At 42.1% G+C, this 19,013-nt stretch overlaps 1 protein-coding gene across 2 annotated transcripts; it reads left to right on the top strand.

Annotated features, from left to right (window-relative positions):
- Positions 1-3,075: 3,075 nt before the first annotated feature.
- Positions 3,076-9,423, top strand: C2H15orf40 (chromosome 2 C15orf40 homolog). Of its 2 annotated transcripts, none has more exons than XM_004315217.4 (4): positions 3,076-3,233; positions 4,380-4,506; positions 6,870-6,997; positions 8,353-9,423. In XM_004315217.4, the coding sequence occupies exons 1-4, from the start codon at positions 3,120-3,122 to the stop codon at positions 8,446-8,448; spliced, it is 465 nt and encodes a 154-aa protein (XP_004315265.1). In that variant the 5' UTR covers positions 3,076-3,119; the 3' UTR covers positions 8,449-9,423. The 2 variants fall into 2 exon arrangements, with proteins under 2 accessions (XP_004315265.1, XP_033708098.1); XM_033852207.2 differs by having other exon boundaries at positions 3,089-3,140.
- Positions 9,424-19,013: the final 9,590 nt, after the last annotated feature.

Genomic DNA, 19,013 nt, shown 5'->3' with positions numbered 1-19,013 from the left:
AGTGTTGCTTCTTTAAGGCCCACATAAGCAGTACTTTGCAAGAAAAAAAATTATTGGGAAACAGACAACTTTATAGGGCATTAGAGAGAGCCAGGTCTTCAAATGCAGTATGTTAAATGCAATATGTTTTAGACAAAAAATTGTTCCCTTTCAAGTCCTGTCTCCTTCAGTCTCCTCCTTTTTGCTTCCCTGTTCTAGTTATCCAGATTCAAAACCTGAAAATTGTCCCTTGAATTAGTGCATCATTCATAAGAGAGGTCGGTGCTATAGTAATCCCAGCCCCAAGAACTACATGGCTCATTTAGTCTTTTGCCGAGTTTGCACACTTAAAAAACTCCATCTTCTCCATTGGCAAAGGCTAAGATAGAGTTTCTAAATTGAACTTTACTAAAACCTGAAAGAAATGTAAAAGAAAATAGGAACCTGTATAAATATTTATAATGGGTTTTCTGCCATTTGGATCATAGGCCCTTTTTTTTTTTTTACCATTGGGCAGTATTTTTTCCAACTCTTTCCTTTCCAGAGGCAAAGATTCGGGGCAGCAGCAACAACAGATGTACAGTTTGGGTGGCAAATGGAGCTGATCGCTTTTCCCTTCCCCCTTCTCCACCCCCCACTCCTGAGTGACCTTTGGGAAAGCCTGAATGGTCCTTGCAGGGCACCTCTTCCCTCTCTCTGCCTTCGCTCATCTAGTCAACTGCCAGATAACATAATAATCCACGATTGCAAGTGGCCCCTTTATTTCCATCTAAACTGTCAAAGCTTTAACTGAGGCTGTCATGACTTCACCCCAAACTAATTCTATATAATGCTGATGCAGCTTTTGTGCCCCAATTCTTAACTGATTTCAAACAAAGAAAATATGGCTTTGGTTTAACACCTGGTTCACTTCTACCAAAGCCTTCACACTGAGTGGCCTCAGTATCCAAGCGGGTGGACAACCCAGCCAAACCTAGCTTTCCATTTTCTTCCTAACCTCCAGTAACCTTCACCATTTCATGTCAATCACTCCTGCTCATGACTACACCATGTACCTTGTCATATGGACTCGCACTACCTCTGAAATGGTAAGTTCAGACATAACACTCTCTGACCACAACCTTCGATGCCTCTTCAGCTCTCACACACGCTCCCATACATGTGTCCTTGCACCTCAAGACTGCCATTCCCTTGACCTCTCCGTCCTTTCTGTCAACCCTCTTCCTTCCCTACTCTAGTAGACTCCACCTTCAACCTTTTGGGTTTTTTGCTTCTCCACTTTTGATCTTTGATCACCATTAACCATTTCAGTAACCCTCAACCCTCTCATACCCACCTGGATGAAACCAGTTGTCTGCCTTATCTTCAACTTCCTGGCTGCTGGGTCCAGGCATTTAAAAATGATATAACTGTACAAGACTGGGGTCATGATGATTTCATGGTCTCCAAGTTCAGCCAGACCATCAGTGTTGCAGAGTGAGTTTCAACAGTTAGCTCTTTGACATTCTCCAGAGTATTTAAATCTGTTCCACTCTCCTCACATCTTCAACACCTCCTCTCCTTCAGCTAATGAAAGAACTCCAGCTCTTCGCATCAAACCTATACACACAGGTACATGTGCACCTAAACTTTTCCTTCTCTTGTGAAGGAAGGGGTGTCTGAGTAAGGCTTCTTGTAGACAGGTCAGTCTCCACCTGTGCTCAGAACCCCACCTCCTCCCTCTGTTGTAACGTCTCCTCTCTTGGCTTATTCCTATGAATATTCAAATGTGGTTAATTCTCATTCCAGTTTAAAAAAGAAAAAACACACAACGTCATGTGCTCCTCCAATACCAGTTACTCCTTCACAGTGAAATCGAATTGTTTTCTACACATATTATCTCTTTCCTCTTCTGCACTGAAACTGCTAGCACCTAGGTCACTAACACGCTCATTTCTGTTTTACATGCCTTCTCTGTGGCACTACTCCCTGTTGACTACTCGCTCTTGAAGTACCCTTTCTTGGCTGCTACGTACTCCTACATCTGGCCAATGTCATTTGGTGCCTTCTCTTTACATTTTCTTAGGGTTCTGTCCTGGGCCCTCATGCTCTGCACACTCTCTGAGTCTTTGTCTCATCCACGTGCATGGCTTCAATTACCATCTATTTTCAGAGGGCTCCAGAATCCATCATCAGTCCAGATCACTCAAGCTTCAGTTACAGACATTCAGTTACCCCCTTAATATTTCTACTTAGTGTCCCACAGCTATCTCAAACTCATTATGTCCCAGACTGAACAACTCACCTCAGACTCCCAAACCTGCTCCTCGGGCCCCAAACCTGGGCATCTTCCCTGACTCTTCACTCTCATTCCCACATCCAGTCATTCCCCAAGCTCCGATCATTCTAGTTCTTGAGTATGCTTGAAATGATCAGCTCTCAGTTCTCCATTCCCACTGCTACTACTCTGGTTCAGGCTACCATCTTCCATTTAAGAGGGAGGTCTCCCTACCTGTATTCCTCTATTGGCCACATTGCAGCCAGTGATCTTTCTAATCACAACAAATGTGACTCTACCAATCCTTTGCTTCAAACCCTTCAATGACTCTGATCTTGCCTCCGCCTTCTTCAGTTTCATCTTTTGCCACTTCGCACATCAGAATATATTTCCTCTCCTTTTACATTGTGGCATCCTCAGCGCCTGGCACAAGGTAGATGCTCCATCAGTACACGGAAGGTACCCAAAGGCTAAAGCAGCAGGATACTCTACATCCACTTAAGGGCCATAGGAAGCAGCGTGGGGCTCTGCACCTGCTGGTTGGCTGCAGTAGCGAGAAGACACCTGGCCCTGTGCGCTCTTTGCCGCTCACTCCAATCCTATCTTCCCATGAGGAAACAAGACCAGAGGGGGTTGGGGGTGGTCACGACTCGACCAGAGCCCAGCTCCCCATCTCTCGGTCTCCTGAGCCGCTTTTCTAGGTGGCGAGGGTCCCGCGTAGGTCCGGGAAGAACGAGGGGTCTTGCTCCCGCCAGCCGGAAGGTGTCGCCCTCGTGCCACAGCAGAGGCGCAGGCCAGAGAAGCCGCTCCCGCCCGCTGCGTGCGCAGGTGCAGAGGGCTCTTCCGGCGTCGGGCCGCCTTTCCTGCCGCCTCCTTGGCGTGAATGCTGCGGATCGGCTGCGGGGTGAGGCAGCTGCGGACGGGACCTGGTGCTCGGGCTGCTGCCCGGCTCCCTGTGGGCACCGAGATGCCTAAGAAAGCTGGTGCAGTGAACAAGGCCAGTGGCAAGTCCCTTGGCAGTTGGAGGGTGGGCCGCAGGAAAGCTGGTTGAGGAGCGCGGGAGAGAAGCGGGACCCGTGGGTGGGTAGAAGCTCCGCCAACTGCTTGTTGTTTCTGAGTTTCGGGCCTCCCGCTCCCCGTCTTTCTCGGCTGCGCTGCCGCCCACCGGGGAAGTCGGAGGGCCCGGGCCGGCGGCGCGCGAGGCTGTTCCTGAGCTGTGGCTGCCGACCCCGCCGGCCTTGCTCCCACACTCCCAGGCTCGCGCTTCGTGTTCCGGCAGCGCCGTGCGGCCTGTGCTTCCCTGGGAGGCTCTAGTTAGCGTTCTGTCTCCTTCCCTTGGCTGGTTTTCGCACCCCTCCATCAAGAATGCACCACTCCCACACTTCCCTTCTACCGTCTCTGCAGGACTGACTCCAATCGGTTCCTAAGACCCGGCTCTAAGACTGCTTCCTGCCGGGAGCTTCCCCAGTGTCCCAAGGCGGGACTGCCTTCCCTTTCTCTGCGCCGTGATGCCCTGTGCGTGTGTGGTCGGCGCTCCTAGCACAGTGTATTAGAGTGATTATTTGTTCTTTTTCTCTCGCTGCAGTCCTAGCTCCTTGAGCTCCATGTGTCCTTATTCATCTTTACATCTCCTTTGCCTACATACTGCCTTGGTGCGCAGTTCATGTTTGTTCAGTGGAAAGTTCCGAGTACAGCTTCTGGCACACAGTAGTCCTTTAAATACCACTGTTGTTCCTTCCTCCTCCCCTCCCCCCCAGAACACATGGATATACACCGTCCAGCCATAGTTGTTCACAAACGTTTGTTAACTTGTGCTGCTTGAGATACAAAGATGAATAATGAATAATCGCTGCTCCCTGAGGAATGGGAAATACAAAGCCGACAGTAGGAACCAGTTCTAAGTCAGGTTTTCCAAGGCAGGAAAAAAGCACTTTGTGGGGTTGATGGGAAGGCTTCGTGGAAGAATTGATTTGAGCCATGAAGGCTGCTGGAAGACCATTCTGGGTGGCCAGAACTCCCTGGACGTGACCCATTAGCCTAGTTTGTCTTGGTTAAGGGTGAAAAGGAATCATGGAAAGATCAAATGTGTGGGAAAGTATTTTGTAACCGTAAAGTTGTAGTGTGATTGTTGTTGTCGTTTTAGGGTAAAAGCCAGAGCAAGGAAGCAGAGAGACCAGTTCCTCCCTCAGGTCCTGTGGCCGTTGATCCCAAAGGTTGTGTCACCATAGCCATCCATGCCAAACCTGGTTCCAAACAAAATGCTGTGACAGGTATACCTGGCCACTGGGGTGGGAATCTTGTATGAACTACTTGTCTCCTCTCCATCCTCCCTTTGCCTTGGCTTGCTGGAAGTTCATCCTGTGTGGTCAAGTATATTTTTCACACCTGCAGTTAGAGCCTTCTCCATTTTTAAATTCTGGATTCTAATGTAAAGGTGTAATCTAGTGTTTAAAACCAAATATACCGTATTTAAAGGATACCAAGTTAGATGAAAAAACCATTGTGTATTGTCCTTTTTAATATGGTATTTTATGAACCAGGATTTACTGTGGTGATCAATTCAAAATACAAACTGCGAATCGTTATGTTGTACACCTGTTATGTGTCAATTATACCTCAAAATTTAAAAAGGTATTTTAGAAAGAACATAGATAGAAACGTGTAGCCTAGATGATTCTTAGTTTGTCCTATTCCAAAAGTGGAAACATTGGCCAGAGAAAGATGTTTTGGTTGATTTTTTTAAATGACCATTGGTCCAAGGAGGGAGAGAAAACCTCAGATCTGTGAACCTGATCATCAACACCTGTGTGAGCTTATTTCAAATCAAAACTCTACAAGATATTCCTGGGCCCAGTTCTTTCATCTGTCAGATGAGATAGTTAGAAGCTTTTAAGCTATTCCCTGGAGTCCAAAAGGTGCGTCAAGAATCTGCGGTGGGCAAAGGGGAGGTTGGCAGACAGGACTCCTGAGTAGCTGTTTACATTTGTTTTAAATGCTGGGGCTTCAGGAGAGATTGGGTGGGGTGGGGAGGCTTCTGATTGGGAAAAAAGTTTGATCTGAGTTATCTTGACGGTCTTTTTCACCCACTAAAGCTAAAGCTCTGTATTCCAATTTTTAAAATATTTTTGAAACAAGACCTCAAAATTGGGGTGCTAGGCCCGGTTTGTGTTGATGGCCATGTTAGCTTGGCTATTTGTTGGCTGTACCCTCCCTCCTTGGCCAGCATTTTCTAAGTAGCCACTGTGGACACTGCTGTTGGAATACCATGTTTCATCAGATCTAACTGGCCATCATCTATGTATAAGGTGCAGAAGTACTTTATGTACCAGTAAGACAAAATCCACATCAACTAAACACTTTCTTTTCCATTTATTATGATACATCAGGATTTCAAAGATATTAAAATGTGAAAAACTGTGCATCATAGAATCAGTGACAGGCTAGGAGGAAGGTTGTTCTACCATCTCATTCCTGTGGATTCTGTAGCAAGATGTAAGCATGTGGAAATGCCCAAGTAACCCCAGATGCAGGACCAGCTCAAGCTCATTTGCAAACTGCTTTGAGTGTATACTTCTCTCTCAGAAATAACAGTGGAGGATTGCAGACACGTTGCTCTTTATAAAGGCTGTGTTGATGAGGGAGTCTGGACCACTCTTCAAAAAGCAGTGTTCATTGTCCCTGGATTTCAAAGCATGAATTCAAATTTATTTGTGAATCACAATGCCACTTTCTAGCCATGTGACCTTGGACACATTACTTCTCGGTTCCAATTTCCTCGTTTGTAAAATGGAGATAATAAAGGTATTAATATCTTCATAAAATTATAGGAATAAACAAGTTAATATTTGTAAAGCCATTAAAACATGTTTGTGTGCCCTTAAAATTAGTGTATGTAAGCACTGTGTAGATGCTAACTAAATACTACTTTTTTTTTTTTTTTTTTTTTTTTGTGGTACGCGGGCCTCTCCCTGTTGTGGCCTCTCCCGTTGCGGAGCACAGGCTCCGGACGTGCAGGCTCAGCGGCCATGGCTCACAGGCCCAGCCGCTCCGTGGCATGTGGGGTCTTCCCGGACCGGGGCATGAACCCGTGTCCCCTGCATCGGCAGGCAGACTCTCAACCACTGCACCACCAGGGAAGCCCTAAAAACTACATTTTAAAAATATCAAAGAGACATTTCACATAAGAGGTGAATCTAATCCAGTGCTCCCATTTTCCTGATGAGACCCTGAACAACCCTCTACAGTTTCGTGAGCTGCCTGGTTAATCCACTTCCTCCGTGACATTGCGGGGCTACAGCCCAGCTCCGCTGACTCCCTGCCTGGGCTCTTCCTGTTAGACCAAGTGCAGTTTCCAGCTCCTAAATCCAGGTTATTGCCCAGGACTCTGTAGGCCCATTTTGGTCAGCAGGATGGGGTGGGGTGGGGTAAAAATCAGCTTTCTTTGGATTTCTGTAATGGTAGAGGCATATTTATGTTTATGTTCCCTTAACTGTGATTAATCATTCTTCATTCAGCAGTTATTAATTGAAAACCTACAACATGCCAGACAAATGCAAACACTTTTACAAAATATGCTCACTGCGTGAAGAAAAAGAACTCCATGAGGATCAAGTCCACACTGTTTTCATTGCAGATTTGACAGCTGAGGCTGTGAGTGTAGCTATTGCAGCACCTCCGACAGAAGGAGAGGCTAACGCTGAGCTTTGTTGGTATCTTTCCAAAGTCTTAGAACTCAGGAAGAGTGATGTGGTTTTGGATAAGGTAGGTCTCTCTCTCTCTCAACATCTTTGAGTACATCAGTCATTACTTTTAAAATACCAATTTTTTTCTTTTCCAAATAATTGAAAAACCAGTTGTTTTTAATGCTCATAATCATTTAATCACTAAAATCTGTGAATTCTTCCTAATCTTCACTCCTAATGCCTCACTCCTTCAGACTGTGCAAACACTATACTTGTATTCCTTAATTGCCATCATTTCCAGTATTTTCTCGTAAGTTCATTCCTGTACCTGCTCTGTCAGATTAATCTTGCTTGTCTTTTCCCTCAAGTCATCACCATACTAGAAAAATCTAAAATGGTTCCTCCTGTCATCTCCATTAGTGAGTTCATCAAGCATACCTGGTCCCCCGTGTTATCCTTGCTCACTAGAAGCTTATTAGGAAGAGAGAGGACTCATGTGAAGTCATTAATACCATGGGTTTGCACTAGGGGTGGATATCAAAATCACCTGGAAATGATTTCTAGAACAGAGGTTCCTGGGCATCACCCCAGACTTAACTGAAATAGAATCTGTAGGAGTAAGACCCACTCGTGTTTATACTTCTTAAAGCTCTATTTGTTTTCCACTGCTATACTATACTCTGTAGCTCCTACCCAGGATCCAGCAGGCACTCAGAGTCATTGGTTGGTAGGCTGTACCTAAACGTCCATCTGATCAGGCCATTCCCTCACCGTCGCCCGTGCGGCAGGTCATTTCGGATTTTCTCCAGCGCACGTGCTCTGGCATTTGCCTGAAAGGGACTCCCCACTCTTCCACCTGTGCAGCTTCTACCCATTTAGATAAATACCTGCTCAAAATTTACCTTCTTTAAAGGGTGTTTACCTTTTTATAGTTGTCTTAAGCAGTTGTGGAATCATAGCACTTGGAGATATGTGGTTGCTTTTTGTTCGGAATTTTCAGAAATGTGTAACGGTATAGAGAATACCAATTTGTTTTACATTTGGAATTATTTTTATACAAAGTTTATATAAAATTGCAATATTTGTTTTGGTAATTTAAAAAATAATTTAAACAAAAGTATTACTTGAAACCAGAATATTGTACATCTGGATTCCATATTCATTTTGAAAATTTAATGCCTAGCTTTTATTATTACAGAAATTGATGTATGAAGGTTAAAAACTCTGGAGAGTTGTAAAAATATTGTAGTAAGGTGGAATCGAAGAGACAGCCTTTGGTTAGACCAGAAATGGCTAGGAGAAGGTGGGCACTAAGCTGTCAGGAAAACACCAGCCTACTTGTAACAACCCCTCAGCAACTGAGGTCTGCTGCCTCTTAATAGCATTAGAAGGTTTAGTGTGTTATCCTGACACTGTTTTTTCCTTTTGGTCAAGGGTGGTAAATCTCGTGAAAAAGTGGTAAAGCTTTTGGCCTCCACAACTCCGGAAGAGATCTTGGAGAAACTGAAAAAGCAAGTTGAAAAAAAATAAAAGCAAGAAATAAAAAGTACACCCTTGAGAAACTTTTTTATTGCTAATGCTGAAAAGACTGTTAAAAAGGAAAATATATTTAAAGACACAGAATGTGGAAATACACATATATTTAATTAAGAACAGGACACACACAAAAAGTATGAAGGTTAAAAGTACTGTTATGTTGAATTTAGGTTCTAAAATCCCTGATCCCAAACAGCTTGGGACATGTTACTCTGATTTCATGGTGTTACAAAATAACAGAGCTGGAAAGGATATTTAAGATGACCTGATTGAGCCCCTTTCATTTCGTCATGGGGCTTCTGATGTCCAGAATTTGAGTGTATTCAGGATCACATGGTGCAAGATGGCAACTAGAACCTAGATCCCTTGGCTTCCAGTTGAATGCAGTTTATCCCAATTGTAAATTAAAATATTTCCACAGCACTACTGGAATTCTGGGGATGGCCTTCTAATCCAGTTTACAAGTGACAGAGGAAGACCTGTCACTGCTTCATAGTGTCACTTTGTATTTTAAAATGATTATGTATTATGTAAAATGCAAAATTTTTTTCTGTGTTTTTTAAAAATTCTGTTGACCATTTTGTTAGAAAGTAAATAAGAATAATCAAGACTTGTAATTTAGGGAATTCCCTGGCAGTCCAGTGGTTACGACTCGGCGCTTTCACTGCCAGGGCCCCGGTTCAATCCCTGGTTGGGGAACTAAGATTCCGCAAGCCACGCAAGACGCAGCCAAAAAAAAAAAAAAAGACTTGTAATTTAATGTTAATTTTCATTTTTGAGAAGTCACTGAATTTTCTTCCTCCTTGGATGGTAACTGCAGTCATCAAATCTGGTAGTTCTTATGAATCTCCTAAGATCCTCAAAAGAAGATAGAAGATCTGGAAGCTATTTTCAGTATTTGTAAAAACCTATCAGAAGTCATATCTATATTGAACTTCAAAAGCTAATAATAAATATCTTGCTTTTAAATGTTCAATCAAATTATAGTAATTTGTTAAGGTGAATAAGTTAACCCGATTACCTTTGCTGATAGAAGAGCCGATCTGCAGTTGTGTACTTTGTCTAAGCACATGAGAAAAATCTATTGACAGACAAAAATCTTTAAAAATATAAAATCCACCAAAGGACCAATAATAAAAATTACGGATGGTAAAAGAACTGGGAGCCACTCATCTAGTTCAGCTTACTCTGTTGAGAGGAGCCGAGGACAACCAAAGTTAGGTGGCTCATCCAAGATCAGAGTAAACATGAAGGGCAGAGCATGGGTTACGCCCATCTGCCTTCTCTTCTAAGCCATTATGCCACATTGCCTCCAAATGTGCTTCTGTTTTACGTGGTCTTGGCTTCGGAACCTTTTCTCTTTTTTTCAGCATTGTTCTGGTGTGTGCTCTACAGGCATTTTACTTGTGCTTTTTACATGACTCGTTTGTTAGGATGCTTTCCTTGATAAGTAACAGAAACCTAACTCATCTGGCTCAAACAATAAAGGGATTTATTAGCTCACATACCTGGAAAGTCCAGAGGCAGGGTTTACTTAGAGGTTACTGACTCAGCAGCTCAGTGATGTCATAAAGGACCCACTTTCTTTCCTTCCGCTGACTTACTTCAGCAGTGCCAGCTTCATCCTCAGGCCTGTTTCCCCCATGGAGGCAAAAAGGCAGCAGTTCCAGGCTTCTTGTCCACCTGTCACCCCCTCCAGTAGAAAAAAAGGCCTCTAAGAAGAGCTGTGGTATTTCTTTTCCAAAAGCTGTCAATCAGCTCCTCCTTGTATCTCAGCCCAGATTAGGTCACACAAAGTTTCTAAACCAGCCCCTACTGTCAGGGAATGCCATGTTATAACACAGGTTACCTAAACCAGTGACTAGAGAAAAGAGAAGAGTTACTCTAATTGTTTTAGACTAATCAAGCCCCATCCTAGAGCTGGGGATGGGCTCAGCCTACTTGGAAGCAAAGGAGTGAGCAGAGAGAGGTAGATACTTGAATACAAATTGGGAAAAGTTAGAGAAAGAGAAATGGATGCTGGATAGGAGTCAACAAATACCCGTCACAATCATCTATTTATTTCATTTAAAATGGCCATTATTTTAACAGGGACTTTTTTGCCTAATCACTTCTTTTGAGAAACACACAGTATCTTTTTAAAAAGAACATCCTTACTTTGTCACCAAAAAACTGTTGGCAGAGGTAGGAACTAGTTCAGCAGCTGTGTCTGAGGACATGTTTCCCTTTCTTCCTTAGCAAATGAGGTTGCCTTTAGCAGTCTGATGCTCTCTTGACCCACACAGGGCTGTTGCCCATTAATAACAATCACAGCTAAGGCCTGGGCACCTTGAGCTGCTGTGGAAGTTTAGTTAATGCAGCTTTCTTTAGCTGGGCCCTATTGTTCCCCCAAGGATATTAAGACAGGCCCAGTGACCTAGGACAAGAACACAAAATCCCCAACCCCTATAACAGTTGTCTAATAACATGACTATAGCCCTGCCTACCCCTGTTAACTTTAAGTGAATACTTACACGGTCTACAAAGTGACCTGACTACACTGCCTTTCTCATCCTGTGCTGTCCTGAGGGTCCAGCCTTTCAGGCAGCCCATGAACAAGGTTTGAATGATACTTTTCCAACTCTGATGACTAGTGTCATGGTGATGTTCTAGCACCGCATCTGTAATCTATCATTCCCCACCTTAATACATAATTACTCCTGCAAACATGATTTAAGAATAATAACTTGGGTGCCTGCTACTTGGCAGACGCTGCTTTGCGTACACTATATGTTGACAGTTGGAGGCAGAAACAGGGAACTTGAACTCCTGATTCCTGTGAGCCATTCCTCACTTGTTTGTTTGACAGCTAGGTATGGAGAGAGAACCAGAGCATGTAGGTGGCACCTTTGCACTGTTTAAAATTCCGAACAGCTAAAAACTCACTTGAGGAGGCAGTTCTTTTCTGGGCTGCAGGCTACCAGCATCCCCCCGCTTACAGATTCTAGGGATTTGGTTAAGTAGTTCCTTAACTCTAGAGCAGAATATAAATTTTAGAACCCATCATGGCCTCCCACTTCAGATTTTTTTAATGCATGTGACTGGAGACTAAAAATTTTTAAAGCTAGATTTTCAATTTGTATCCAAGAGGTGGCACCATATTGCAGTAGCAGAAAACCACACATAGATTAAAGAAAGGAACGGACTCTTAATTCCTTTTGAAGTGAGCAGTACTATTAGGAAATCCCTTCTGTAGTGCCTGACTACCAATGTCACAATCTCTTACCCTTCTTGTCTAGTCTTCTCAGAGACATTCCTTAGACTTAGTCCCCTCATACCTTGAGTTTAGCATAGGCCAGAGTGTGGCATTAACCAGGGCCGGCTGAGTACTCAGGAGTTTCGGGTCAGTACTTTGGTGGAGCCAGCGAGGTCCTGAGTGCCTTAATTTTGCAAATTTCAGAAATCCCATTTAGTCAGTGTTTTTGAAAATGGAATTGGGCTGGAAAATTAACAAGGAATTAATTTCTAAAACGATGCCAATTTATTAATTTGAGTGAAGAACGTACCTGCCAAATAGACTGTGTAGTGGGATCCTCAGCACCTTCTGTCCCTTTGGGAAATCTCGTCCAGAAGCCAGTCATCATTTGAAGCTTGGAGAGCTTGGGGTCAGAGCCAGGGAACTTAGGGGCCAGGAGCAGGGAGCTATGACTGTCTAGAGCTCCCATTTCTGCTGCAGGGACAGACATATTTATCTTACCAGCCCCTCTCCTGGGACAACACTGAACACTGATGCTTCATGGCACAGGAGCTCCCTTTTTCCAGGCTCCAGAAGACCACCTAACTCTGCTCACATAGGCTTTTTTCAGATAATCCTTATAATCCAACTAATACAAGTTTTCAGCATTTTATAATCCTATTCTAGCTGTGTGCCACAGGGTCCATCTAGTCCCCTTATTAGAGTTTGGCAGGGGTGAATCCCCAAACTTTGCAACACGAGGTACAGAGTCTGTGGGCATTTCTCCATGCAACTCATCTCATCCATGATGTGGTTTTACTATCACAGTGTCTCTGGAATTGTTTCAGAGTCTTAGGTTTCCCCAGAGATACCTGGGGGATTGGAGCGCTGTGGAGAATAAGGGAGCAAGTCAACAGAACTCCAAGCCTTTAGTCTGCTTCTAGAACTGTGCTGCCAATACACTTGCTGCTGGCCACATGTGGCTCCTGAGCACTTGAAATGTGGCTCATCAAATTCTAAAGTAAAAAAATAAAAGCATCGTAGAAATAAAGGCCCTGCTGGGAACAACACAACAGAGAAGAGGCTGAATATATGACATGGAGTTTAGAGAGCAGGCTAGAGAAAGGTGAGCAAAGACAGGAAAATGACAGACACAGAAGTCAGACAAAGGAAAACCAACACATGCATAACTGGAGAAGAGAACCAAAGAAATGGAACAGAAGAACAAAGATTTAAAGATATAATCGAGAAAATATTGGAGGACTTCCCCGGTGGTCCAGTGGTTAAGATGCCACACTTCCACTGCAGGGGGCATGGGTCCGATCCCTGGTCAGGGAAGTTCCACATGCAGCGCATTGCGGCCCCCCCCCCCCACAAAAAAGAAAGAAAACATTGGAGAAATAGAAGATAAACTTATATAATGAAAGGTGCAGTGTCCTAGGTGAAATACTGACAGTGATCATCAACAATGAAACACAATCTAGTAAAGTTCTCCTAAAGTAAAAAAGCCTGTGGCCATCTAGACAAAACGTTGAAGTCATAGGGAGAGGAGACACATACATGAATACTCGTATGTTGCTGATGGGAATGTAAATTGCTACAATGCTTTAGAAAATGTGGCAGCATTTATTAAAATGAAATAATACAGGTTTTTTTTAACCCAACAATTCTACTTTTGAGACTACCCCACAGAAGACATAAAATAAAAGCATTCAAAAGATATATGGACAAAAGCAATATAGCATTGTTAAGTAGGGGCAAAAAAGGAAACAACCTAAGTGTCTACCTATAGGAGAATGATCATATAATCAATGGTATATCCATGCTATACAATATCATGTTATTAAAATTAAGTCATTAATTTTTAATCTATAGCTAGTGACCTGGAGTGATGCCTATTATAATATGTTGTGTGAACAAAGAATAATACACACATATGTGTGTGGGTTTATATATATAACCTCACTTTAGTAGGAAAGGAAAAACATGCATATACCAAATTTATATATATATTTGTGTGGGCATGGTGAAAGAGACAGAAGCATTCACAACAGGCCAAAGTCACTGGCTGGATGCAGATTATTCATATTTGTCTAGTTTTACTTTTTACAGTATTATTTTGTATACACACAAAACATATAGTGAAGGAAACTTTAAAATGAGACACACACACACACACACACACACACACACACACACACACACACACACACACACACACACACACACACACACACACACACACACACACACACACACACACACACACACACACACACGAAAGCTCTGGCCTTTAGCAATTACAGCAGCTTTATTTACCTGATTCAGACAAAGAGGCTGGTGATCCTTTAGGGAGTTGAAGGCACTGGCCGTGGAAAAAAACCATGAGATCATCATCACATCGTCCCCTGAAGCTGTCTCAGGAGAAGTCACTGAAACCCGGAGAAAATCTAACCGGTAATTAATACTTGGGGCTCTCTGTATCCCTTAGGGACAGGAATGAAAACAACTGAATTAGCCCATCAGCACATGGAGACTGGTGAAAGATCTGAGCTGCACTTTTTGCACCCAAGTCAGCCCAGATGTACCCCACTCTACCTGGGGAGGCACAAACCTGACACTGAATGGGCACTGAGTATGTGCCCAGCCCAGTGATGTGTACTTTATGCAAATGCTTTCACTTAATCCTTCAAGGGGGCAGTCAAATCACATATTAGCAATTTTGATGAGGATGACTTGTCCTCGTTAACCTCCTCCCATACCATCCTGTAAATCTTAAAATCCGAGGGGTATTATCCACAGCTCATCCCGTTTTCCAGTCTGACAGCACTGATAACAAGCTACTCAGATACAAACGTATCTCTGGCACATGCGGGCCTCAGCTGTGTCACACCAGCTTCAGTCACTTCCTCTTAAGCCCTGGCATATCCTAATACAGCAGCCCTACTCACTGAGACCCATGGAGCCGGCCTGGCCCTCTCTCCCCGCATCTCCACAGGTCATGGGATCTCTGCTCCCATCCCTATTTCCCCCAAAAGCTAGTCCCAGTAGAGGTCAGTCAGACCTCTAGAAAGGAGGAAATATTTGCTCTCAAGGCTACCTTAGAGTCCAATAGTATAATCTACTACTTGAATCTAGTTGTTGATTTGGCTCCAAAATAATCTGATGTAGCAGGACCCAGGAAAATATCCATTTAGATAGAATAGAATGTCACATCTGAATATATCTGAATTCTTAAGTATTAATCTAAAAATTAACATCATTAATTTCTACAAATGTCAAGAATATGTACTGCTGTTGGTCTTAATTCATTCTAAATTAAAAACTGGAGAATTTTAAAAGCTTACCTAAGCTTATAAATAGAGGAAACATTCTCTGAGTGACCTATATAATTAGGTTTTTCACACAGAATTAGCCAAAGCCTAATGTATTTCAAAGTTCCCATTTATATATATATATCAAATATGCTTCTTTGGTTAAAACACAAGACATTGAAAGACAAAGCCCAAACAAGCTTTTCAGTGAATAGTTTATATATAATACCTCAATTTGTCTAACATTACCAGAGTACACGCTTTCACAAGTAACATTTCCAGCTAACTGAAGTTATCCAACAAGCCACCTCAAGCTGGGAATATTTATTTCCTACATTTCTTAACAAGAATAAAAATTCCCAGGCTTCCCTGGTGGCGCAGTGGTTAGGAATCCGCCTGCCAGTGCAGGGGACACGGGTTCGAGCCCTGGTCCGGGAAGATCCCACGTGCCGCAGAGCAACTAAGCCCGTGCGCCACAACTACAGAGCCTGCGCTCTAGAAACTGCAAGCCACAAATACTGAGCCTGCACACCACAACTACTGAAGCCCGCGCGCCTAGAGTCCGTGCTCTGCAACAAGATAAGCCACTGCAACAAGAAGCCCGCACACCACAAGGAAGAGTAGCCTCCGCTCACCACAACCAGGGAAAGTCCGTGCGCAGCAACAAAGACCCAACGCAGCCAAAAAAATAAATAAATTTAAAAAAGAATTATAGCCTTTAAAAAAAAAGAATAAAAATTCCTTTTCACTATAAAAAATAGTGCTAATTAAAAGAAGTCAAAGGCCCAGAGCATAGATTTCCATACACAGCCAAATCTGTTTAGGTTGAGTGAATCAAACAGAATACAAAGTCTAGGAAAATTTTTAAGGTGTTAAAAAACTGTGAAACAGGAATCTAGAAAAATGGTACAGATGAACCGGTTTGCAAGGCAGAAATAGAGACACGGATGTAGAGAAAACAAACGTATGGACACCAAGTGGGGAAAGCAGGGCGGGGGTGGGGGGAGGAATGAATTGGGGAGATTGGGATCGACAATATATACACTAATATGTATAAAATAGATAACTAATGAGAACCTGCTGTATAAAAAAATTAAAAAAACTGAAAGTGTAGTGCCTTCATTAGAGTTCAAAATCAGTGATATCAGTAATCTTCAGGGTATAAGATCATTTCTTTCCTTTTTGGTATTCTGAACTTAAAACTGACATTTCATTACCCTTAATACTGTCATAATGTTCTATATTTTCCTTTAGGAGAATAAAATACAAAGGGAAAATTACATCCTTGTCTGTTGAGCATTATGTTATAAGGAATGCAGCTTTGGAAACCAAAACCATGCTGGAGATCTTACTGGCTGTCTTTTTCCTATATGGTTTCAAGAACCTAAAAACTATTCTTAGAGCAGTGACACAAGGTTACTACACTCTGGATAACCTCAAATCCTTCTAGCACTCAAGGAAAAAAAAAACAACAGTTCTCTATCTAAGTCTCTAGCATCTGTCTCAAATGTATATTAATTTGATGTGTTCCATAATGAACATTCAACATTCTCAAGTCAGTGCCAATTTCCAAACAGCAAATGCCAGTAATTTTGGCTCAACTTTTATATAAACTTTCTTTCTTCCATATTTGTTTTTTTCTTTCTTTTTTTGGCCACACCACAGGATCTTAGCCTCCCAGTCAGGGGTTGAACGCAGGCCATAGCAGTGAAAGTGCCGAGTCCTAATCACTTGGAACGCCAGGGAATTCCCCTCTTTCTTCCATATTTGAAGTGTTTGTTATTTTCTGAAGGATATAATGTCTTATTCTTTTGCTAATTCATATAATAATTCACATAAGGAAACAATCGCAAATCTTTAATTCTCAAGCTGCCTACCTCATTTTCTATCAGTTATTCTACATACTTTATATCAACACTATGCTTTACAATTTATCAAATCCTTCCCTGCCATTGATTAAACAAATGTTTATGCAGCACCAATTATGTACCACTGGGGTTTTAATGGTCACGAGCTTTAGTTTCTATTCTCAAGCTCTCATATGTTTGGTCACTTATTTTTATGATAACCCTGTGAGAGTGACAAGGGAAGGTGTTGTCCCCATTTTTGCAGGTGAGCAAATAAGCTCAAAGTTTAAGTGATTTTCTCAAGGTGAGATATCTTGGAGCCAGGATTCCTTATGCTCAATCTATATGCTATTACAACAGACTACCTATTTGAGATTAATTCCATTTGACAGTTCTAATTCTTTCTTCTCCACTTTTAAATGATCCTTAAGTTGGTTTGATGTGCTTTTCTGTCTCTCCCACATGAAGCAGAAACCATGCCTTTATTTCTTCCTGGTTTTAAGCACACAGGGAGCAGTCTGACGATGTTGCTTAAAAAAAACAAAAACCACCACCACATAGATTACTCATGCAGAATGCAGAAATAACTCATGTTAAAAGGAGGACTCTTCTCATATTTTCAAGTAGAGTTGATACTCAGACCATATGTACCCTACTGTTACAGTGTTAAAATATTTAAATACTGTTAGAAAATACTCTTCTCCTGAGCTTCCTGAGAGGCATCCCTCACTCCAATCCTATCCCTTGGATCCAGATATCTAATTAGTGTCAACAGCTGGCACAGCAGAGGGCCTCCAGGATCCTGCTCTAAAGTTGTGGTCAGCTATTGTCCCAACTGGTCAGTGGCTGTGCTTTATCAGTTGACAGATATTTTTAATAACCCATCTGCTTTCAGAGAAGATCTTGGGGTATAGTCAAGCCATTCTTAACTCTCTGGCTAAATATTCTGTAGTATCAAGGCCTATCTTAATGTACCAGCACTGGCTTGTTGCCTACTGATGTAATTACAAGGGTACACGGAAAACCCTTATCTTATTGTTAAAATTGTATTTACATCTGAGTGTGAGTACTTGGTTTATCAAATCCTTTCTAATAAAATAGTTACCTGAAAGAATAGCTCTTCAGGAAGTGGGGGTGGAGGGGAGAGTTGGATCCAGAGCATGTAGAAGTAGTACCTGGAGATGTCAACCTCAACGGCCTAGAGTGGAGTGCTAAGAGAGAAGGCAGCAGAAGGCAGATTCAGGAAGTTGCCTTTTAATACCTTTGACCTATGACGAAACTTGTACTCTTTCTTAATATTATTCTTACACTAACTCTTTTTCAACAGATAGGAGAGCAGAGTAATAAAAAATCAAAAAGCTCATCTCTAGTGAATGGGCTACCTGCCAAAATTTGAGAGAATACTTACAAGTATTTTATTTGAGTAAAACCATTATAATGGCCATTAAAATGATGTGAAATACAATGATCACTCTGAAAGGAAGTTACAGCATCACTGGATTTACAAAGGGGAAGCAGCAAAGGTGCACATTTGGAGGTGAACATAACATTGTAAAATCAACCCACATTAAATACCATAAAAGTAAATACAAAATGCAGCATTATTTACATATGATTGAAAAGGAAGGGAACATTGCAGGGTTAAACTTCTGTATAATGTGTGAATTCTGACCTGGTATGTTTAAGTTAGCAAGAAACCTTAGAGTTTGTATAAAATTACTGTGTGCCTTAATTCCACCTACCACTAGATCAAGATATTGAAACTGAGAATGATTCCTTCCTGATTTTACAGGTTTATTCTTGATATCCCTCTAAAAAGAGACCAAAACGATTGTGAAGATGATTCATACCTATAGAGTAATTAAAGTACCACAGTCACATAATAACAAAAGCCAAACAAAATATACTATAACTGTTTTCCTTTCAACTACTATGTACAATATATCACAAGTAAGCATAGTTGTGCATTTAGGAGTTGATTGTACTACTTCTGTAAAATATTAGGAATGAGCACATCCGAGTACAGGGATACTTCCTTACCTTACAAAGTAAAAGCAAGCATTTTCTATGTAAAATTTTTATTTCTGTGTAAAACAAAGAACTCCTGAAAGTCAAACAAGGAAAAACTTCACAACATTCAAAGCACTATTAAGTCATGAAATAAAGAAGAATCTGAGGTAGAAG

The sequence above is a fragment of the Tursiops truncatus genome, chromosome 2 (assembly GCF_011762595.2).
Source record: "Tursiops truncatus isolate mTurTru1 chromosome 2, mTurTru1.mat.Y, whole genome shotgun sequence".
Lineage (NCBI taxonomy): Eukaryota > Metazoa > Chordata > Mammalia > Artiodactyla > Delphinidae > Tursiops > Tursiops truncatus.
The sequence above is the reverse complement of the archived record's forward strand: the minus strand, read 5'-3'. Positions and strand labels throughout refer to the sequence as shown.

Excerpts from the sequence above, each read along its gene's own strand:
- C2H15orf40 (XM_004315217.4), top strand. The coding sequence starts at position 3,120 with ATGCTGCGGATCGGCTGCGGGGTGAGGCAGCTGCGGACGGGACCTGGT. Across the intron at positions 4,507-6,869 it reads CAAACAAAATGCTGTGACAG|ATTTGACAGCTGAGGCTGTG; the intron begins GTATACCTGGCC and ends TTTTCATTGCAG. Across the intron at positions 6,998-8,352 it reads GTGATGTGGTTTTGGATAAG|GGTGGTAAATCTCGTGAAAA; the intron begins GTAGGTCTCTCT and ends CTTTTGGTCAAG.